Source organism: Chiloscyllium plagiosum, unplaced genomic scaffold (assembly GCF_037043375.1).
Source record: "Chiloscyllium plagiosum isolate Xiang-an unplaced genomic scaffold, Cpla_swu_hap1 HiC_scaffold_25, whole genome shotgun sequence".
Taxonomy (NCBI): Eukaryota; Metazoa; Chordata; class Chondrichthyes; order Orectolobiformes; family Hemiscylliidae; genus Chiloscyllium; species Chiloscyllium plagiosum.
Genome location: NW_028270163.1, coordinates 14881970 through 14906393, shown reverse-complemented (window position 1 = coordinate 14906393; position 24424 = coordinate 14881970). Strand labels below are relative to the sequence as shown.

The following is a 24424-nucleotide window of genomic DNA, read 5'->3' as shown; positions in this document are numbered from 1 at the left end:
GCCCGTACCTGCTTCTCCTGGGCCTGGATACATCCTGTCGAAGATTCGGCCGCGGTCTCTGATGTCATGGGCCACCGCTCAATCTCCTCCACAAGCTTCCCGAGACACCACAGCTCCTGCTCATGCTTCTGCAGCATGGCTGAGATCGGTTCCAGCCTGGTGCAGGTCTCTTCCATCGATGCTTCTATCTTGTCTCAAAGTTTCACGAACTCTGAAGCCAGGCCTTGATGAGCTGGTAAGTCCAATGGGGTTTCAATGGATGCTGATGCTGCGGCCACAGGTGTGTCCTTTGCTGCAGGGGAGTGTCCTGCTTGTTGTGATCTGTGCAGCACTTTGCCTTTAGTCATCTTCCCTTATCACAAAAAAGATAAGTAGCAATTCTACTAACTTAAAACTAACAATTTTCTCCAAAACAGCTGAGATGAGGAGGGTAAAAGCATCACTTCGTCTGAGATATGGTGGAGAGCTCAGCAAGGCAGACATTGCCGCCATCTTGAATCCCACCACATCATGGACTTTTAAACTCTGCATTCCCATTATAATTTTTTTTTACAATTTCAATTCTGTACGAACACTTAAAAGTCTCTGTGCCTAGGCATTCTGTATATAAGATGGTGCCAGGAGGTGACATTACAAACTTTTCACTGCATTCATTCAAGTGCATGTGGCAATAAAGGCTATTCTATAAAGGCACTTCTAAAAGACATCTAAAGGCAGGCTTTCTGGACTTCTTTTTCAAAACAAAAAGAAGCTAGTTTCTATAGTTCTTAACGAATTATAAGGAAAATAATAAGGATGCCCCAGCATTCAGAGACACGCTCACAGTTCACACTCTCATACACAGATTACAGAGTATGAGGATAAATTAAACATTTTAAAATCTAGTAAAGGTTAAATGAGTTGTTGAACTTTGGTGCCTTGTCTGACTTTGAGCTGAAAACAGTTATCCAGAGTCAATGTCAAGGTGGTTTAATGATGTGGAGGTGCTGGTGTTGGACTGGGGTGGACAAAGTTAAAAATCACACAACACCAGGTTATAGTCCAACAGGTTTATTAGCTTTCAGAGCACTGCTCCTTCATCGTTATCTGCTGCACATAGTGAGAAAACAAAAGCAGATGGGATTTGAAAATTGCAAGGTAGAAACCCACATTGGAATCTTGCCTTTTCAGCATGCCATATGCTTGTGCTCCTCTGCAGAGAAAGCAGGTGCTTAAATGAACAGAGGGTTTCACTGGCTGGGAACCCTTCACTCAGCCAGAGTCCTTTGTCTGAAATGATTGCATCTAATCTTGTTCCTGATCCAATTGAATAGATGACCTGCCAATAAGGATGAAAGATGCAGTTCATTCATGTTCCATTCGAGGTAGGCTTGTTGGGCTCCTGCACACAAGTAGGCCTTAGAATATAGAATGATACTGCAATATAAATGGGGAGCCATCTTTGACTGTGGTTACAAGTCACTATAATCTGGCTGTGTCTAATATTATAATTTTACATGGATGCTGAGGACACCGATCTCAACCACATCCCCACAGCTCTCAACTCTTCCCTAAATGATCAGATTAAACTGCAAGTGTTTCCAAGCACATATTGTTAACATCACTAACACCATCTTTTTCCACCTCTATAATATCAGGAGATTCCACCCCTGCTTCAGCTCATCTGCTGATCAAATCCTCATCTGTGCCTTTGTCACCTCTAGATTTGGCATTTCTAGTGCACCCCTTTCATGTCTCCCACATTCTCCCCTCCATCAGCTTGAGATCATCCAAAACTGAACTGCCCATGTTCTTACAACAAATCCTGTTCATCTATCACCCCAAGTACTCACTGAGCATTATTGGGTCTTGCTTGTCTTGCTGTTAAAATTACCATTAAAATTCTTGCTCTCAAATCCCTTTCACTGAGTTGACCTTTCCAAACTCTGCAATTTCTATCTTCACAAACCTCACAGGATCTGTGCTTATCCCATTTGAACCACCTGAACTTGGACATCATGGACTTTTAAACTCTGCATTCCCATTATAATTTTTTTTTACAATTTCAATTCTGTACGAACACTTAAAAGTCTCTGTGCCTAGGCATTCTGTATATAAGATGGTGCCAGGAGGTGACATTACAAACTTTTCACTGCATTCATTCAAGTGCATGTGGCAATAAAGGCTATTCTATAAAGGCACTTCTAAAAGACATCTAAAGGCAGGCTTTCTGGACTTCTTTTTCAAAACAAAAAGAAGCTAGTTTCTATAGTTCTTAACGAATTATAAGGAAAATAATAAGGATGCCCCAGCATTCAGAGACACGCTCACAGTTCACACTCTCATACACAGATTACAGAGTATGAGGATAAATTAAACATTTTAAAATCTAGTAAAGGTTAAATGAGTTGTTGAACTTTGGTGCCTTGTCTGACTTTGAGCTGAAAACAGTTATCCAGAGTCAATGTCAAGGTGGTTTAATGATGTGGAGGTGCTGGTGTTGGACTGGGGTGGACAAAGTTAAAAATCACACAACACCAGGTTATAGTCCAACAGGTTTATTAGCTTTCAGAGCACTGCTCCTTCATCGTTATCTGCTGCACATAGTGAGAAAACAAAAGCAGATGGGATTTGAAAATTGCAAGGTAGAAACCCACATTGGAATCTTGCCTTTTCAGCATGCCATATGCTTGTGCTCCTCTGCAGAGAAAGCAGGTGCTTAAATGAACAGAGGGTTTCACTGGCTGGGAACCCTTCACTCAGCCAGAGTCCTTTGTCTGAAATGATTGCATCTAATCTTGTTCCTGATCCAATTGAATAGATGACCTGCCAATAAGGATGAAAGATGCAGTTCATTCATGTTCCATTCGAGGTAGGCTTGTTGGGCTCCTGCACACAAGTAGGCCTTAGAATATAGAATGATACTGCAATATAAATGGGGAGCCATCTTTGACTGTGGTTACAAGTCACTATAATCTGGCTGTGTCTAATATTATAATTTTACATGGATGCTGAGGACACCGATCTCAACCACATCCCCACAGCTCTCAACTCTTCCCTAAATGATCAGATTAAACTGCAAGTGTTTCCAAGCACATATTGTTAACATCACTAACACCATCTTTTTCCACCTCTATAATATCAGGAGATTCCACCCCTGCTTCAGCTCATCTGCTGATCAAATCCTCATCTGTGCCTTTGTCACCTCTAGATTTGGCATTTCTAGTGCACCCCTTTCATGTCTCCCACATTCTCCCCTCCATCAGCTTGAGATCATCCAAAACTGAACTGCCCATGTTCTTACAACAAATCCTGTTCATCTATCACCCCAAGTACTCACTGAGCATTATTGGGTCTTGCTTGTCTTGCTGTTAAAATTACCATTAAAATTCTTGCTCTCAAATCCCTTTCACTGAGTTGACCTTTCCAAACTCTGCAATTTCTATCTTCACAAACCTCACAGGATCTGTGCTTATCCCATTTGAACCACCTGAACATCCTTGATTTTAATCACTCCACTGTTAGCAGTCAAGCCTTCAGTTACCATGGCCATAATGATTGAAATTACCTCCCTAAACCCTATGCCTTTTTGTCTCTTTGTCTGTGAAGATTCCTCTTTCAACCTACCTCTCTGACAAAGCTTTCATTCATCTGCCCTTAATACTTCCTTACATGGCATGATGTCAGATTTTACTTTATAATGCTGCTGTGAAGTACCTCAGTGACACTTACACCATTAATTAAGCTCTATAAGTAGGAGTTATCGAACGCAAGTCAAGTTCAAGCCCTTAACTAACTGGAATTTTTTAATCAGATTCTCAACAGTACATGTTGCAAAAAAAAATTCTCTCCTTAATGATTTTCTTGAGTTTGTCTCATGTCTGCTTAAAATAAATCATCACAGCCAAAGCCAATTCGAGGGCTGCCTTAATCTGGCCATTAGAGCTGGAACAGTATCTGCTTTCAGACAATCCTGGCACATTGCTGGAACATTCTGAAATAGTGACCAATTTATCTTCACAAGGAAAAGAAGAATGAAGCAAAGATGCACCAAGGGATGCTTCCAAATTTAGTTATTTATGGCATCCCAAAATCCCAGCATATTACCCCACTCGTCTTTCTCATTCTAAAATTGTGAACTATATATAGATGTATAATTTGGAAATTTATGATCTTTCTGCACACTAATAAATGTTAGGGGCCAAAACTGTGTTTTTTTTTCATGATGTGAGTGAAATCACAAAGGTGGACATGCTTGATTTTGCAATGTTTATATGCGCTGTTTTCCCTAGAACATTGGAGGCTGAGGGGTGACCTTATGGAGATTTATAAAATCATGAGGGGCATGGATAGGATATAAAGATAAGGTCTTTTCCCTGGGGAGGCGGAGTCCAGAACTAGAGGGCATAGGTTTAGGGTGAGAGGGAAAAAATTTAAAAGGAACCTAAGGGGCAACTTTTTCACACAGAGGGTTGTACTTGTATGGAATATGGTGGAGGCTGGTACAATTACAGCATTTAAAAGGCACCTGGATGGGTATACGAATAGGAAGGGTTAGAGATATATGGGCCAAGTGTTGGTAAATGGGACTGGATTAATTTAGGATATGTTGGACAAATTGGACCGAAGCGTCTGTTTTTGTGCTGTACATCTCTATGACTCTCTGGCTCTAAATGTTCGCTAATGATGCCATCATTTCAATTGATAGTAAGCCACCTCTAGTAATGATTTGGTGTTTCTCAAATGGCTGAATCTTGCTTAACATCTGAAACTTTATCTAGTTTTCCTATTACCCAGATTATCAAATAATATTTTGATTGTTCAGAAGTTGAGGGTAACCACAAAGGAAAAGTCCACACCATTCATTGCTGCCCAAAGACTTTCAGCAAGACCTTTCAGACATTCACTTTAGTTTGTAGCTGAAAGCCATTCAGCTAAGGCATTTATTTTTATGTTTTACAGGATGCAGGCATTGCTGGTTGGACAAATGTTTGTAGTCCATCCCTAAGTGTCTTTGAGAAATTGGTGGTGAATTGCCTTCTTGCAATACTCAGTCCCTGCGGCATGGTTCAGGAGGGAGTCCCAGGATTTTGACTCAGCAACAGTGAAGGAATGACACTATGAACATAGAACATAGAAGAATACAGCGCAGTACAGGCCCTTTGGCCCTCGATGTTGCGCCGATCCAAGCCCACCTAACCTATACTAACCCACTATCCACCATATACCTATCCAATGCCCGCTTAAATGCCCATAAAGAGGGAGAGTCCACCACTGCTACTGGCAGGGCATTCCATGAACTTACGACTCGCTGAGTGAAGAACCTACCCCTAACTTCAGTCCTATATCTACCCCCCCTTAATTTAAAGCTATGCCCCCTTGTAATACCCGACTCCATACGCGGGAAAAGGTTCACACTGTCAACCCTATCTAAGTTGAAACTTTATTGCTGGAACAGCACAGCAGGTCAGGCAGCATCCAGGGAACAGGAGATTCGACGTTTCGGGCACAGGCCCTTCTTCAGGGCCTGTGCCCGAAACGTCGAATCTCCTGTTCCCTGGATGCTGCCTGACCTGCTGTGCTGTTCCAGCAATAAAGTTTCAACTTTGATCTCCAGCATCTGCAGACCTCACTTTCTCCAACCCTATCTAACCCCCTAATCATCTTGTACACCTCAATCAAGTCACCCCTAAACCTTCTTTTCTCTAATGAAAACAGCCCCAAGTGTCTGAGTCTTTCCTCATACGATCTTCCTTCCATACCAGGCAACATTCTGGTAAACCTCCTCTGCACCCGTTCCAGTGCCTCCACATCCTTCCTATAGTATGGCGACCAAAACTGCACACAATATTCCAGATGCGGCCGCACCAGAGTCTTATACAACTGCATCATGACCTCAGGACTCCGGAACTCAATTCCTCTACCAATAAAAGCCAGTACGCCATATGCCTTCCTCACCGCACTATTTACCTGGGTGGCAACTTTCAGAGATCTGTGTACATGGACACCAAGATCCCTCTGCTCATCCACACTACCAAGTATCCGACCATTAGCCCAGTACCCCATCTTTTTGTTATTCTTCCCAAAGTGAATCACCTCACACTTAGCTACATTGAATTCCATTTGCCACCTTTCTGCCCAGCTCTGCAGCTTCTCTATATCCTGCTGTAACCTGCCACATCCTTCCTCACTGTCAACAACTCCTCCGACTTTCGTATCATCCGCAAACTTGCTCACCCAACCTTCTAACCCCTCTTCCAGGTCATTTATAAAAATGACAAACAGCAATGGTCCCAAAACAGATCCTTGCGGAACACCGCTAGTAACTGCACTCCAAGATGAACCTTTACCATCAACTACTACCCTCTGTCTTCTTCCATCCAGCCAATTCCTAATCCAAACCTCCAACTCACCCTCAATGCCATACCTCCGTATTTTTTGAAGTAGCCTACCATGGGGAACCTTATCAAACGCCTTACTAAAATCCATATATACCACATCTACCGCTTTCCCCCCATCAACCTCCTTCGTCACCTTTTCAAAGAATTCAATAAGGTTTGTGAGGCACGACCTGCCCTTCACAAAACCATGCTGACTATCCTTGATCACATTATTCCTATCCAGATGTGCATAAATCCTATCCCTTACAATTCTCTCTAAGACTTTGCCCACAACAGAAGTGAGACTCACCGGCCTATAGTTACTAGGGTTATCCCTACTCCCCTTTTTGAACAAGGGAACCACATTTGCTATCCTCCAGTCTTCTGGCACTACTCCTGTAGACAAAGAGGACATAAAAATCAAGGCCAATGGCTCTGCAATCTCCTCCCTTGCTTCCCAGAGAATCCTAGGATAAATGCCATCAGGCCCAGGGGACTTATCTATTTTCACCTTTTCCAGGATTTCCAACACCTCTTCTCTACATACCTCAAAGTCATCCATTCTACTTATTTGTGACTCAGTATTCACATCGACGACAATGCCCTGTTCCTGAGTAAATACTGAAGAAAAGTATTCATTCAGTGTCTCCCCAATCTCTTCCGCCTCCACACGCAACTTCCCACTACTATCCTTGACTGGACCTATTCCTACCCTAGTCATTCTTTTATTCCTAACATACCTATAGAAAGCCTTAGGGTTTTCCCTAATCCTACCGACTAAGGACCTTTCATGTCCCCTCCTTGCTGCTCTTAGCTCTCTCTTCAGGTCCTTCCTGGCTACCCTATAACTCTCAATCGCCTCAATTGAACCTTCACGTCTCATCTTGAGATAGGCCGCCCTCTTCCATTTAACAAGGGATTCCAATTCCTTATTAAACCACGGCTCCCTCGCACGACCCTTTCCTCCCTGCCTGACAGGTACATAATTATCAAGGACACTCAATAGTTGCTCCTTGAACAAGCTCCACATATCATTTACACTCTTGCCTTGGAGTCTACTTTTCCAAGCCACACATCCTAAGTCTTGCCTCACCGCATCATAATTTCCCTGACCCCAGCTATAACTCTTGCCTTGTAGTACACACTTATCCCTCTCCATCACGAGAGTAAAAATCACCGAATTATGGTCACTATCCCCAAAGTGCTCACCTACCTCTAATTCTAACACCTGGCCTGGTTCGTTACCCAGAACCAAATCCAGTATGGCCTCACCTCTTGTTGGCCTGTCTACATATTGTGTCAGGAAACTCTCCTGCACACATTGAACAAACACTGACCCATCTAACGAACTTGAGCTATAGCTTTCCCAATCAATATCAGGAAAGTTAAAGTCCCCCATAACAACCACCCTATTACTGTCACTCATCTCCTGAATCACCTTCCCTATCCTTTCTTCAATGATTCTAGGACTATTAGGAGGCCTGTAAAAGACTCCTAACAGGGTGACCTCACCTTTCCTATTCCTAACCTCAGCCCACACTACCTCAGATGGCAAGTCCTCATCCATCGTCCTTTCCACCACTGTAATACTATCTTTGACAAGCAATGCCACACCTCCCCCTCTTTTACCCCCACCTCTGACCCTACTAAAACATTTAAATCCTGGAACCTGCAATAGCCAATCCTGTCCCTGTTCTAGCCATGTCTCCGTAATAGCCACAACATCGATGTCCCAGGTACCAACCCACGCTGCAAGTTCACCTACCTTATTTCGTATACTTCTTGCATTGAAGTATACACACTTCAAGCCACTTTCCTGTTTACAGGCACCCTCCTTTGAAATTGATGCCATGTTCCTAACCTCCCTACACTCCAGGCCCTGCACCCTGAAGCTACAATCTGGGTTCCCATGCCCCTGCAGAGTTAGTTTAAACCTCCCCCAAGAGCACTAGCAAACCTCCCCCCAAGGATACTGGTGCCCCTCAGGTTCAGGTGTAGACCATCCTGTTTATAGAGGTCCCACCGTCCCCAGAAAGAACCCCAGTTATCCAAAAACCGGAATCCCTCCCTCCTGCACCATCCCTGTAGCCACGCATTTAAGTGTTCTCTTTCCCTATTCCTCGAATCTCTATCACGTGGCACGGGTAACAAACCAGAGACAACAACTCTGTTCGTTCTAACTCTGAGCTTCCAACCTAGCTCCCTGAAAGCCTGTCTAACATCCTCGGCACTCCTCCTACCTATGTCGTTGGTGCCAATATGGACCACGACTTCGGGCTGCTCCCCCTCCCCCTCCAGGACCCGGAAAACACGATCAGAGACATCACGTACCCTTGCACCTGGGAGGCAACATACCAAACGTGAGTCTCTCTCGTTCCCACAAAACCGCCTATCTGTGCCCCGAACTATCGAGTCCCCAATTACTACTGCTCTGCTCTTCTTCACCCTTCCCTTCTGAGTAACGGGGACAGGCTCCGTGCCAGAGACCTGAGCCCCGTTACTTACCCCTGGTAAGTCATCCCCCCCACAAGTATCCAAAACGGTATACTTGTTCTTGAGGGGAACGGCCGCAGGGGGTCCCTGCACTGGCTGCTTCCTCCCAGTCCCCCTCACTGTCACCCATCTATCTGCCATCTTTGGAGTTACTACTTCCCTATAACTCTGATCTATGACCCCCTCTGCCTCCCGAATGATCCGAAGTTCATCCAACTCCAGCTCCAGTTCCCTAACACGGTCTTGGAGGAGCTGGAGATGGGTGCACTTCCTGCAAGTGTAATCGGCAGGGACGTCGATGGCATCCCTCACCTCATACATGTTGCAGGAGGAACATTGCACTGCCTTCACTGCCATCCCTCTAAAGCTAACTTTTATTTTAAAAAAAAAACTGGGTCTAAAGAATACAACAAGCAAAATTCAGCACTTACCTACTTACCACAACAGGTGTTATTATTAGGTTAGAGGAGGAGGGCGGGTGGGAGGCACTACCCGTGTAGTGCCTCGGGTTCCTCTCCTTCGCGCTTTTAAAGGGGGAAAAAACCTACCCAGGTAAGCTTACACTAACTGCTTCCGGGTCTCAGCTGCCCCTCTGGTCGTCGTCACTTCCCCCTGGTGCTCCCACTCTTTCTGTGAAGAGAGAGTGAAAGAGAAAAAAAAACACCTCTGCCCGCTATGGTTTCAAGTTGGAATGGTGTATGAATTTAGGGTAGTTGAGGGAAGGTGATGGTTTTTCCATGGATCTACTGCTGTTGTCCGTCCGGGTAGCATAGGTCAGGGGTGTGAGAGGTGCTGTCAAAAGACATTTGAGGAATTGCTGCAGGGCAGATTTTGACAAATGACCAGGATGGTTTCACTGGAATCAGTGCTGGGACAACAACTGTTTTAAAATACATTATCTGAATGACTCGGAGGAAGAAAGTGAATGTACTGAAGGTGGAAAGGCAAGTTGCAAGAGGGATGCAAGCAGGTTACAGAGAGATATTGATAGGTGAAGTAAGTGGACAAAAAGTTGACAAATTGAATATAATGTGGGAAAAGGAGAAGTTGTTCATTTTGGAAGGAAGAACAACAGAGCAGAATAGTATTTAAATGGTGAAAGACTGCAGAAAGCTGCGCCACAAGGGACCTGGGGTAATGGAACATGAAACACAGAAAGCTAGCACATAGGAGGAGCAGGTAATCAGGAAGGCTAATGGAATGCTGGCCCTTATTCCAAGGGGCTTGGAGTATAAGAGTAGTAACGTCTTGCTGCAACTGTACAAAGTGTTGATGGGACCACATGTGGAGTACTATGAGTGGTTCTGACCCTCTTGTTTAAGGTTCAATATCATTTCATTTGAGGCACTTCAGATAAGGTTCTTTAGGATGACCCCTGGTTATGGAGGGATTGTCTTGTGAGCAAAGGCTAAATAGGTTGGAACTCTACTCATTGGAGTTTAGAAGAATGAGAGGCGATCTCATTGTACAGTAACATACGGGATTTTTAAGGGGCTTGACAGGGTAAATGCTGAAAGGATGTTTCCCTGCCTGGAAGAGTCTATACCAGAGAGACACAGTCTCAGGATAAATGGGTGTCAGTTTAAGACAGAGATGAGAATGACTTTCTTCTCTCAGAAGATTGAGTCTTTGGAACTCCTTGCCACAGAGAGCTATAGGGTCAGTGTCCTTTTGTATATTTAAGGCTGAGGTCGATAGATTCTTGATGAGTTGGAAAATCAAGGGTTATGGGTGTGAGGAATGTCTGATCAACCATGATCCTATTGAAAAGTAGTGCAGGATCGAGGGACTGAATGGCCTACTCCTGTTTCTATTTCTTTTGGTTGCATGGTCATTTTGATGATGGCATACACTGCTGCTACTGTGTGCCAGAGATGGAGGGAGTGAATGTGTAAGTGGGTGGATGAGGTTCCAATCAAGTGAGCTGCTTTGCCATGGATGGTAACAAGCTTCTGGTGACATTACAATTTTCTCTGGATTCTTACAGGTTGTTTGTGCCTGTTCAGTTTCCGCTTCCATTCTTGCCTGCTCTATTTTGGATTGTAGCTCCAACTGTACTTATCCACCCAAAACTCTAATTAACCTCACCATTGTCAGGGGTGGCATATTGTTCAAGAGTTGTCTTTGTTTGTTTTCTTCATGAAGACCACATAATGACTCAACTCCTGGCATCGATATTCTATTTGAACCTTTTCCTTTAACTTTATCCCATGTGCAAAGCTTCAGATCATGCCTGACCTTGTAAGTACTGTATAAACATTGTTTCAAGAAGTAGAGAACCGCTATTTATTTAGCACTCTAACTCTAAAAATGCTTTGCAGTTTATTCACTGTTATACTACAGTCAGTTCCTGGGTTGTAAATGGGTTCCATTCTGGAGTCTGCTAGCAAGTTGATTTGTTTGCAAGTCAGGACATAATGCAGGACAATGGAAAGCAGCCATTCATAAGGAGAGGAAATGTTCATATATTGAGCCTTTTAAAATTAAACTAAGTGTTGGATCATATCCATAAATATGACCATTTGAAAGTCAAATATTTGTAAATCAGTTGCTTCTCTATATAGGTAAAGTCAGCAACCAAATTATGCACAGCAAATGTTCACGTGGACGAAGGGATGGCTGAGCAGATAATTAAGATTTTGTTTCACAAGATGCAGGCATCACTAGCAAGGCCAGCATTTGTTACCCATCTTGAACTGAGTGGCTTTCTAGACTATTTCAGAGAGCAGTTAAAGACTCAACTACACAGCTATGGGTCTGGAGTCACATGTAGAACAGATCATATGGGTATGGTAAATTTCCCTCCCTAAAGGACATTGGTGAAACAGAAGCATTTTCACAATAGTTAGCAACAGTTTCATAATCATCATTACTGAGACTAACTTCATATTCCAGATTTTGTTAAGTGGATTTAAATTCCGCCAGTTCCATGGTGAAGTGTGAGCACATATCCCTAAAATAATCACCAAAATCATTTGACTACTACACAAGTGCCATTACCACTTCACGACCACTTCCTCCTTCCTATGATAGGGGATAAATACTGGATATACCATTAGAAGATCTGTCTTGCTGTTGCTACATTTTGGTGCCGGAGATCTTTTAGAGTCATAGCATCATACAGCACTGAAACCGGCCTTTGATCCAACATGCCCAGGTCGACCAGGTCTCCTGAATTAAACTAAACTATTCTTACATTTGACCCATATCCATCTAAACCTCTTCTATCAATGCATGTGGTCCAAATATCTTTTAAATGTTCCAATTGTGCCAGTCTGTACCACTTCCTCTAGCAACTCATTCCATATACACGCCACCCTCTGTGTGAAAATGTTGCCCCTTGGATCCCTTTGAACTCTTTTCCCCCCCTCACCTTAAAGCTTTTCCTTCTACTTTTGGACTCCTCTGCCTGGGGGATAGGACCTTGTCTATTTACCCTATCCATGCCTCTCATGATTTTATAAACCTACATAAGGTCACCCCTCAGTCTTCTATGTTCCAGGGGAAAATGTCCCAGCCTATCCAGCCTCTCCTTATAACTCAAATCTTCCAGACTTGGTAGCATCCTCGTAAACCTTTCCTGCATCCTTTCCAGTTTAATAACATCCTTCCTATTGTTATCGACTAGGCCAGACCACTCAAAACATTCTTAAGCAGGTAGACCCAACCATAACTTTGCAATTTGTTTCGGTAAGTGTACAGTGAAAATTACCCAACGTAAATTAGCGAGGTTGACTACCAGGTTTAAAAACAGACAAAAAATTATTCACAAAATTACACAATGAATAGAATAAAGAACTTCTACAGAAGTCAGTGTTTGCAAACTAGACTTAATTATGCTGTTACACAACAGTCCCAATAAGCAAACCCCCTTAAAACACAAATTTTAAAAAATGGAACAGATGCTTACAGGTTGAAGTTGGAAGGGCAGAAGAAGAGAGAGAGGGCCTGTTCACACAGTCCACTGCTGAACTCCTAACTAGTTCTGGGCTGAACTGTTCAGCTAGAGAGCTGACAACTCCCTTTTCATTATACAGGTCACTTCTAAAACATGACCACTTTAGCCTGAAATCTCACCTGTTTACATATAAACAAAAGGCCTCTCAAAATTCTTTTCATCTCTATACCACACCAGTCTAATCAAAGCCCAGCCTGGCTTACGGCCCCTCTGAAAAGAAGTCAAGAACACAGTTTCGTTGAGAAAAGGAACAGCATTTAGGAAGAAAGGGACCAGCTTTGTGACACTATAACAGGGAGACCAGAATTGTACGCATTACTCCAAATGTGGCCTTACCAATGTATTGTACAGCTGTAACTTGATGTCTCAACTCCTGTACTCAATGCTCTGACCAATGAAGGCAAGTGTGCCAAATACCTTCTTCACCATCCTGTCTACCTATGATGCCACCTTCAAGGAATTAAGTACCTACATCCCCTAGATCTCTTGGTTCGACAATACTTCCTAACATTAACTGTGTAAGTCCTGCCCACGTTTGTCTTACCAAAAGGCAACACTGCACATGTATTGGATTTAAATTCCATTTGCCATTCCTTGGACCACTGGCCCAGTTGATCAAGATCCCATTGTACTCTTAGATAACCTTTTCACTGTCCACAAAACAACCAATTTTGATATCATCCACAAACTTACTAAACATGCTTTCTATATTCTGATTCAAGTTATTTTACATGACCCTGAGCTAGCAAAGGAGAACTCTGCTGAATATTTCATCTGAAAGATAATACCTGTAGCATTGCAGATTTTAGGTTTCACACTAACTTTAAGTTATTGTTATGATATTTAACCTGAGGTGACAAAGGCAGCTGTTCTCCTCACAAATAAAATCTCATCGAATAATCTTGTAAGTTACCTTCTGAATACACGTAAGTGCAGGTCATTGTAGAAATGAGAGATCCAAAATACAATCCAGGAGGCCACCATTCCATTCTCTTCCTTTTCATTCATCCACCAATGCAATGGGCAATGTGGACTCAAAGACCCAGATGTTCATGTGAAATTAACTGCTCATTAACTGGTGCAATTCGGTTGCAATTCCCAAGTCATAGGGTCATAGAGTCATAAAGTTATCAGCACAGAAACAGACCCTTCGGTCCAACTTGTCCATGCTGACCAGATATCCTAATTTAATCTAGTCCCATTTGCCAACACTTGGCCCATATTCCTCTAAACTCTTCCTATTCATATACTGATCTAGATGCCTTTTAAATGTTGTAATTGTTCCAGCCTCCATCACTTCCATACATGCACCACCCTCTGAGTGAAAAAGTTGCCCTTTAGGTCCCTTTTATTTCTGTCCCCTCTCACCCTGAACCGATGCCCTCTAGTTCTGGACTCCTCCACCCCAGGGAAAAGACTTTGACTATTTACCCTATCCATGCCCCTCATGATTTTATAAACCTCTATAAGGTCACCCCTCAGCCTCTGATGCTCCCGGCAAAATAGCCCCAGCCTATTTAACCTCTCCCTATAGCTCAAATCTTCCAACACTGGCATCATCTTTGTAAATCTTCTCTGAACCTTTTCATTAGGAAGGAGACCAGAATTACACACAATATTCCAAAAGTGGCCTAACCAATGTCTTGTACAGTCGCAGCATGACCTTCCAACTCCTGTACTCAATACTCTGACCAATAAAGGAAAGCATACTAAATGCCTTCTTCACTATCTTATCTACCTGCGACTCTACTTTCAATTAACTATGAACCTACACTCCAAGGTCTCTTTGTTCAGCAACATTCCTCAGGACCTTCCCATTAAGTGTATAAGCCCTGCCCTGATTTGCTTTTCCAAAATGCAGTGCCTCACATTTATTTAAATTAAACTCCATCTGCCACGCCTCAGCCCATAGTCCCATCTGATCAAGATCCTGTTGTAATCTGAAGTAATCTTCTTCGCTATCAATGAATTTTATTCCACGCTTCTACCCATTCTCATGCTCTGAGGCTGATAGCGGGCAGATGTCCTCAGTTCTCCAGCAGAAGAGCAGCCACCTTGTGCACACAGTCATTCTTCAAGGCAGACTGAAGACAGCAGGTGAGTATCAAAGGCCAATGCATAGCATTTACACATGCATTTTTCCTCGTGGGGAGGTCACTGAGCTGTAATTCAGACGCTGGTAGACTTTTCCATTTCCATTGAGATCGTGCGATTACTACGTTCGTGCTACTTCACCACCACCTCCTCCTTCCTATCATGGGAATAAATGTTGGATATATCATTAGAAAAGCTGTCTTGCTCTTCCCACATTTTGGCACCAGAGATCTTTTACAGTCATAGAGTCATACAGGACTGAAACCAACCCTTCAGTCCAACTTGTCCATTCTGACCAGGTTTCGTAAACTGAACTATTCCCATCTATCTACATTTGGCCCATAACTCTTTCCTATCCATGTTGCTGTCGTTTCATCACTGCTGGGTGTTCCCGTCAATAGCTTGTAGAGGGGTGAAAGGATGGTGCTCAGGGAATAATCTTAACTGGCTGCAGTAAATTCAGTTCCTAAAGTGTCACCCATTCAGTTCAAAGTAGTTTTCATATAAACTCGAAACTGTCCGATTCGGTCCGAAATTTCATTGAAACCCCAATACTATGAAGTACACGACTTTGCAGTCTTTGAAGACTTTTAATTTAAAATGGAACGAAGAACTACGGATGCTGAAGATCTGAAGCAAAAGTGAAGTGCAGGAGAAACTCAGCAGGTCTGGCAACATCTGTATGGAGCAAGGAGGGTTAAAGTTCGGCTCACTGGACTCAAAATGTCAACTTTGCTTCCTCTCCACAGATGCTGACAGATCTGCTGAGTTTCGCCAGCAGTTTATGTTTTTGTAACGCATCTAATTTATCTCAGTTTAGTTTAATTTAATAATTACCTTCATTTAGTTGAATAATTTTATTTGCACAAACAGATTTAGTTGACGAAACTCACCTTGTTGAAGATTGTAATTGACAAAACGCGAGGTATAATGTTGACTTTTTGTTGAGAAGTTCTAATCATCAGTTCACAAAGTCCATGTACAATTATGCAATTGTTTAAATTCGCATTCTCGTCTCTTTGGGAGCTTCGCCCTTTCTGCTGGAGCAATAAAAAGTGATGCTCATCTGCTGAGTGTACAAGCTGTACCCATATCCAACAGGAAGGTGACAAAAGATATGCGAGGCGTCTGCTGTTAGCATTCAGGCTATATTTGACTTTAACTCTTTAACACGGTTTCCATCCGCTGAAAAAAAAAACCGGGAGTTCAAGAGGAACAAAAAATCAACGCCACCCAAGATTTTTTCAATGGACTTTTCACTGTCAAGCCTCCCCTCCTCCAATGTGGTTCCCCTTGTCTAAATGTTTGTGATCATTTGCAAAGGTTTTTTCTCAAGAAGTTGCGGGTACTCTTTTTCCAGACAACTATGGTTGAAGTACAAAATACAAATTCAAAACAAAGTTGGATATTGGCCATTGCAGCATCGTACCTGTTGGCAAAATGCACCATCGTTACAGAATGTTAATTAAGAAGGATTAATAAAATCCATCACATCTGACATTTTAAAAAGATCATCAAATGAACTCTCAATCTTTTTTTAAAAAAAATTAAGTATCGATTGAAGAAAGAATGGCACTTCTCTCTCCATTTGCTATTGAATCACACGCCTCAAACCAATGACTGGGTTGGAAAGGAAGCTTATCTCTTTCTGTGGTTTGCTGTGCCAGAGTCCTTAAAGACAAATCGAAATACTTAGAACTTACCGAACTATTCGTGCTATGTTTAGACATGATTGGAAGAACTCCATCAATGAAATATCCACAGGCAATTTCGGTTGACCATATGTAGATGTACCACGTGTCAGGGAAAGCACCAGACTCTTTATATAAAACGGGAGAGTCCTGTGGGAGAGTTCTAGTCTGCGGGACATCGTGGTGAGTGTCTTTCACCTGCGAGAACTCAATAGGGGTTTGAACTGATTTTTCTGTTGTTGCTTCCAGAGCAGCTCTGTTATCTTAGGACTTCTTATTGCTGAGATCTGTGTGATGCTCCGCTACTAGATGCTGAGAAACTTGTGATTATTTCTGTTTCATCCATAAGTACAGGTTAATACGTGGAAATCGAAATATACCTATTGACAAAACCGTCAGTTGTTAGGAAAGTGTTGAAAGACTATTTGCAAATGGGTTAGACAGGATTAACTCCAGGCAGTGCTGTGTCTGATTCTCACTTGCACTCCATTGTTTCATTTCAGAGCAAGAGAAGCAGAGCAGCAATTCTCCTTGGTTTTGGATCCACTGGGTGAGGAATTTCAGCTTCAATAGAGCTCCGGAATATTTATTTGCTCGTTCTTTCTTTCTGCAGAATTCCCCCATCTCTTCTTTTTAACTCAGTTATCATATGTGACTCAGAAAACAAGTTGGAGAATTGCTTTCAGAAGTCAGCCAAGGTGCTTGGTTCTAACCTGGTGAAACATTAACAAGGTGGTTCAATGTCGAAAGAAAAATGTGTTATCACATATTGTGATTTCACTGTCTTGCAGTCTAAAAATAAATATTCACCACCACTTTGTTTCTGTTGCTCAGGGAACTTTCTATGCATTTTACTCTAGATCTCTGCTGATGAATAGGACTTCCTGCTACCTTTTAGTTACAAGGAAAATATTTTATTGATCAGATATAGTCATGCATTTGTTCTCGGTCTTGTTGTGAGTTTTTCCTGTGTTCTAAGTTTCCTATTCATATTAATTCTTCTGTGATCCCCAGGTGACACTAGTTCCCATTGGAAGATGGGCCAGCTAGCTTCTAAAGTCGCACTTTCCCTCAGTCAGGTGAATATTAGCCCAATTTATGGATGGGTACAGTACCTGTGTCCCACCTGTGCCCACGTTGGCACCCAACATGTAAACCTTAAAGCAAGAATTCAAGGGAAGGAGTATTGGCTGAAATTGATATGTGGTGGAGAATCTCAGCATGTCCTGCAGTATCTGTGGAGAGAGTTAATGTTTCATGTTCAATACAACGCTTCTTTGGAGCTGAATGTGGCTGGAAAAGTTATATGAGATTAGATTACCTACAGTGTAGAAACAGGCCATTTGGCCCAACAAGTCCACACCAACCCTCCAAAGAGTATCCCACCAGATCCATTCCCCTTCATTAACCCCTGACTAATGCACCTCACACCATGGGCAATTTAGCATGGCTAATTCACCTGATCTGCACATCTTTGGATTGTGGAAGGAAATCGGAGCACCCAGAGGAAACCCGCACAGACATTGGGAGAATGTGCAAACTCCACACAGACAGTCGCCTGAGGCAGGAATCAAACCCGGGTCCCTGGCGCTGTGAGGCAGCACTGAGCCACTGTGCCATCCGTTTCATTTATATATTTCATGCTGTTTGAAAATGAGAGAGAAGAAAGTGGCACAAATCGGAAAGGACCCCCAGAACAGAAAGCAAAGGTAGTAGAGAATATTTATAGATAAAGAGTGAGTGTCAACGGTAGGTGTTTTTAGCAGAAAATACACCAGATCTACTGAGAAAAAAATTGCAAAGAGGACATGAGGATGGGATTTGGAGGAAGATGCCTACTCAAAAGCAGAACTCAGAGTTCATGGTATGAAGTCATTGAAGTTAATGTCTAGTCCTGAGGGTTATGAAGTACCTTTGCAGAAACTGAAATTTTGTTCTTCCAAAAACCACTACTTTTCCTGCTCATCTTGGTTTCGAAGGAGTTTCATTTTGGACTCAAAATGTTAATGCTGTTTCTTGCTCCATAGATACTGCTGGATCTTCTGAGTTTCTCTGGCACTTTCTGTTTTATTATTGATATATGCTTATTGAGAGAACTAGTCTAGACTGCTATCTGTGGGCAATTTGGTCCATAAGGTATATTTATTGACTGGCTTTTGTGAATATATGTTGGACATTGCTGAGTTGGTCATGGAGTCATAGAGATGTACAGCATGGAAACAGACCCTTCAGTCCAACTTGTCCATGCCGACCAGATATCTCAACCCAATCTAGTCCCACCTGCCAGCACCCAGCCCATATCCCTCTCAACCCTTCCTAATCATATACCCATCCAGATGCCTTTTAAATGTTGCAATTGTACTAGCCTCCACCACTTCCTCTGGCAGTTCATTCCATACATGTATCACCCTCTGAGTAAAAAGGTTGCCCCTTAGGTATCTTTTATATCTTTCCCCTCTCACCCTAAACCTATGCCCTCTAGTTCTGGACTCCCCCACCCCAGGGAAAAGACTTTGTCTATTTATCCTATCCATGCCCCTCATGATTTTACAAACTCCTATAAGGTCACCCTTCAGCCTTCGACCCTCCAGGGAAAATGGCCCAAGCCTATTCAACTTCTCCCTATAGCTCAAATTTTCTAATCCTGGCAAGATCCTTGTAAATCTTTTCTAAACCTTTACAAGTTTCACAACATCTTTCCGATAAGGAGGAGAGAGAACTGCATGCAATATTCCAACAGTGGCCTAACCAATGTCCTGTACAGCCGCAACATGACCTCCCAACTCCTGTACTCAATACTCTGACCAATAAAGGCAAGTTTACCAAACGCCTTCTTCATTATCCCATCTATCTGCGACTCCACTTTCAAGGAGCTATGAACTTACGCTCCAAGGTCGATAACACTGCAATTTAATTTATCCATGGAATCAAAGGGTGATTGAATGTTGTTGTCTTTTTCTGGAGTGTACATAATGATATTTGAACAAAGTTACTTTTTGCAATAGCTACTTGCAGCATGTTTATCTATTAGCTTTATCGTCTATTCAGCACACATGAAATTTATATCCAGTAGAGAAATTTCTTTTTTTTCCCCTTCAGGTGAATGTTATATCGACATCTTCACACTTGCTCCCAATTTTCCGTACACAATTAAGACTAGCTTACACATTAGCAAATCATCATGCATTGATTTATCAGCCACTGACTCTTCTTACACGGGGGATAATGGACAGAAATCCATCCATTGTAGGGATGCAGTTCTGGTTCACTTTGATGTTGGTGTGAATGGCTGGCAAAATAAATACAATCCTTCTCAATAAGAAACAAAGGTGAAAACTGCAGACGCTGGAAATCTGAAATCAGCAGATGATTCTGGAAATATTTTACAAGCTAGGCAGTGTCAATGGTGAGAGAAACAAAGTTATAATTTTGGATTGAATGGCATTTCATAAAGAACCCATCTCAGTATTATATCGAACATTTTCAAAATGATCATACATTTATGCTTTAAGCGCAATCATTTTGAGGCTTTGGTTCAATTTCTTCTTAAATACATTTGCACAATGTCAAGTATAAACACTCCCATGAATTGGCACATTTGATCAATGCAAGTAGCTGACTGATTAGTCCTGGTGGGACTTTAACTGATGCACCAGCATCAACCAGGTATCTGAAGAAGAGGTCACACAAAACCAAAATGTAAAATGTATTCTTTGGACTATGGCTGAGTTTAAAAAGTTGGTTTTTCATTCTGAAAAACGACCTATGTAGCCTAGTATATCTGTTGATTTAACACATTTACTTTTACAGGAGTAGAAGTGATTTATGTCTGAGCAGAATGCCTATTTAGATAAAGGTTTTGTGTTCATCTAATTGACCAATTTAAAGTAATTAGGAGAAAGTGAGGACTGTAGATGGTGGAGCCTCATACCTGATAAAGGGCTTATGCCTGAAACATCAATTCTCCTGCTCCTCGGATGTTGCCTGACCAGTTATGCTTTTCCAGCACCAAACTCAATTTACAGTCACACAAATTTTAATGCATATGTGTTTAGACCAATGATTAATTTGGTCTATTCAAGAGTAGCATTCATTCTGGTGTTATGATATGTACTTGTGCAAAAATTGAATTTATAAGACCAAAATTTTTACTCAATAAGTAAAAGGTTGATTTTCGTTCTCCAATGTCCATTATTTGCTCATACTAGATGGTAGGATGGGTGGGAATGCAGCATGCATGTTGGGGTATATAGATATGAGGAACTGAACAGCTGCATTCAATGGTACACTATTCTGTGATTCTATGAATAAGCAGGTTTTCACGAGGGCAAGTTTGACTTCAATGCCAAGCCAGTGCACGGAAAGAGTTTGTACCTTTTTTGGCAAGAAGTTGGAGATTGGTTTTGATATGAGATTGACTATTACATGAGTATATATCATAATAATGTAAGTCTAGTGTAATGAAGTTAATATCAATTTAACTAAGGGATTGGTTACCATACTTGCTGACAGGATTTTTAATCTGCAGCAAAGCCGAAATGACATGACTAAAGATGCTTTACATGCTTTTTTTCTAAATAAAGTTGACTGCAATTTAAAGACCCATCTTCAGAGGCTGCAAAAGAATGCAATTGACAGATTATCAGGAAGTCAGGGCCAACACCAGACAGTGATTTTTCTTAGACAATGAAGCAGATTGTGGAAGATTGTTGAAGAATTAGATGGATAGTGCTTGTAAGAAGGCGTATGGTGTATTAGCGTTCTTGTGGGCGGCACGGTGGCACAGTGGTTAGCACTGCTGCCTCACAGCGCCAGAGACCCGGGTTCAATTCCCGCCTCATGCGACTGACTGTGTGGAGTTTGCACATTCTCCCCGTGTCTGCGTGGGTTTCCTCCGGGTGCTCTGGTTTCCTCCCACAGTCCAAAGATGTGCAGGTCAGGTGAATTGGCCATGCTGAATTGCCCGTAGTGTTAGGTAAGGGGTAGATGTATGGGTGGGTTGTGCTTCGGCGGGGCGGTGTGGACTTGTTGGGCCGAAGGGCCTGTTTCCACACTGTAAGTAATCTAATCTAATCATTAGCAGAGGGATTGAATTCAAGAGTCGTGAGGTGATGTTGCAGCTGTATAGGACCTTGGTAAGGCCACATTTGGAGTATTGTGTGCAGTTCTGGTCGCCTCATTTTAGGAAAGATGTGGAAGCTTTGGAGAGGATGCAGAGGAGATTTACCAGGATGTTGCCTGGAATGGAAAATAGGTCGTACAAGGATAGGTTGAGAGTGCTAGGCCTTTTCTCATTGGAACGGCGAAGGATGAGGGGTAACTTGATAGAGGTTTATAAGATGATCAGGGGAATAGATAGAGTAGATAGTCAGAGAATGCGCTGCCTGTGGGAGTGGCAGAGTCAGAATCATTGGTGACCTTTAAGAGGCAATTGGATAGGTACATGGATAAGTGCTTAAGCTAGGACAAATGTTCGGCACAACATCGTGGGCCGAAGGGCCTGTTCTGTGCTGTATTGTTCTATGTTCTATGTTCTATGTTCTATGTTCTAATCTTTGTGTGTAACTACCATAAGCTTAAATTTCTGTGATAGTTTAAACTGGTCAGGCCGATTACGTGGGAATTCCAATTGGTTCAACTGGAAGAAATGAGCAGAAATGGCAGACTCAACTCTTTTATTGGAACGACTTTGATATTCTGAAATTTTACTTGTACTTGAAGTACATTGTAACTACTGTATTTTTTGCACACAGTGAACACATAGCAACTATGAATTTTGATGAAATGAAGATCTTTGGAGCAGCTGCTCCATTTCTCCGGAAATCTGTGAAAGAGCAAATTGAAGCCCAGAACAGGCCCTTCGAAGCCAAAACTGCTTGTTATGTGAGTGACCCCAAGCTGATATTTGTAAAAGGAAAAATTAAGAGCCAAGATAATACCAAGGTTGAAGTGGAGAGAGCAGATGGGAAGGTTAGTGAACTTCAGAAAGTTTTTAATGAATATAACTGTCATCTTATTTACATTCATGGTGCCATTCTTATAAAGCTATATTATACATTCACTTACTAAATTATCTATTTCAGACAGTTGTTGTGAAACCCAATGATATCTTTCCAAGGAATCCCCCAAAATTTGACAAAATTGAGGATATGGCTATGATGACCCACCTGAATGAAGCATGTGTGCTGTTTAACCTCAAAGACCGTTATGCAGCCTGGATGATCTATGTAAGGACATCTTCAACATTTGAGTTTTGAAAATCTAATTTAAGTCAGAAAGTGTCAACATTAATGCATTCTTGTTTTTTTAAGACATACTCTGGGTTGTTCTGTGTCACCATAAACCCCTACAAGAAGTTACCAGTGTATGGCCCTGAGGTTGTGGCTGCCTACAAAGGGAAGAAAAGACAGGAGGCTCCTCCTCACATCTTCTCAATTTCTGACAATGCCTATCAGTCCATGTTAACAGGTAACTTGCAAATTTTCTACATATTTAATACGTATTTATGTGTCTGTTTAATAATTGCACACATTTTGCACAAATTATAGAATCATAGAGTCAAAGGCATATACAGCATGAAAACAGACCTGTCGGTCCAACATGTTTATGCCAACCAGATATCCTAACCTCATCTAGTCCCATTTGCCAGAACCCAGCCCATATTCCTCTAAACCCTTCCTATTCATATACCCATCCAGATGGCACTTAAATGCTGTAATTGTACCAGCCTCCATCACTTCCTCTGGCAGCTCATTCCATTCACGTACCACCCTTTGTGTGAGCAAGTTGCCCCTTATGTCCCCTACAGTGCTTGCCTTTCCAAATACATGTAAATCCTGTCCCTCAAGATTCCCTCCAACAACTTGCCAACCACTGTCATCAGGCTCATCGGTTTATAGTTCCCTGACTTTTCCTTACCACCTTTCTTAAATAGTGGCACCATGTTAGCCAACCACCAGTCTTCCGGCACCTCACTGTGACTATCGATGATACAAATATCTCGGCAAGGGGCCCAGCAATCACTTCCCTAGCTTCCCACAGAGTTCTAGGGTACACCTGATCAGGTCCTGGGGATTTATCCACTTTTATGTACTTCAAGACATCCAGCACCACCTCCTCTGCAATATGGACATTTTGCAAGATGTCACCATCTATTTCCCTACATTTTGTATCTTCCACGCCCTTCTTCACAGTAAACACAGATGCAAAGTCATTTAGTATCTCCCCCATTTCCTGTCATTCCACACATAGGCTGCCTTGCTGATCTTTGAGAGGCCCTATTCTCTCCCTAGTTGCCCTTTTGTCCTTAATGTATTTATAAAATCCCTTTGGATTCTCCTTAATCTTATTTACCAAAGTTATCTCATGTCTCCTTTTTGACCTCCTGATTTCCTTCTTTAGCATACTCCTTTATAATCTTGTAAGAGTTCATTCAATCTCTCCTGTCTATGCTTGACATATGCTTCCTTCTTTTTCTTAACCAAAGCCTCAATTTCTTTCGTCATTCAGCTTTCCCTGCACCTAGCAGCCTTTCCTTTCACCCTAACAGGAATATACTGCCTCTGGACTCTCGTTATCTTATTTTTGAAGGTTTCCCATTTTCCAGCCGCCCCTTTTCCTGCGAACATCTGCCCCCAATCAGCTTTTGAAAGTTCTTGCCTAATACCGTCAAAATTAGCCTTCCTCCAATTTAGAACTTCAAATTTTGAACCAGTCTATCCTTTTCCATCACACTGACATCTCAGTCACCTACCCTGCCTTATTTCCCAAGACGAGGTCAAGTTTTGTTTTCTCTCGTGCGTACTGTTGCATACTGAATCAGAAAATTT

The 24424-nt window shown here is 42.2% G+C and overlaps 1 protein-coding gene across 1 annotated transcript in view; it reads left to right on the top strand.

The window, feature by feature from the left end:
* The first annotated feature begins 22361 nt into the window (after window positions 1-22361).
* Window positions 22362-24424, top strand: part of LOC122562026 (myosin heavy chain, skeletal muscle, adult-like) — a 39655-nt gene continuing 37592 nt past the window's right edge. The window contains exons 1-3 of the mRNA XM_043714446.2: window positions 22362-22565; window positions 22679-22822; window positions 22907-23063. Of these exons, the coding sequence (XP_043570381.2) occupies window positions 22365-22565; window positions 22679-22822; window positions 22907-23063 (502 nt within the window). The 5' untranslated portion in view covers window positions 22362-22364. The remainder of the gene's footprint in view (window positions 22566-22678; window positions 22823-22906; window positions 23064-24424) is intronic.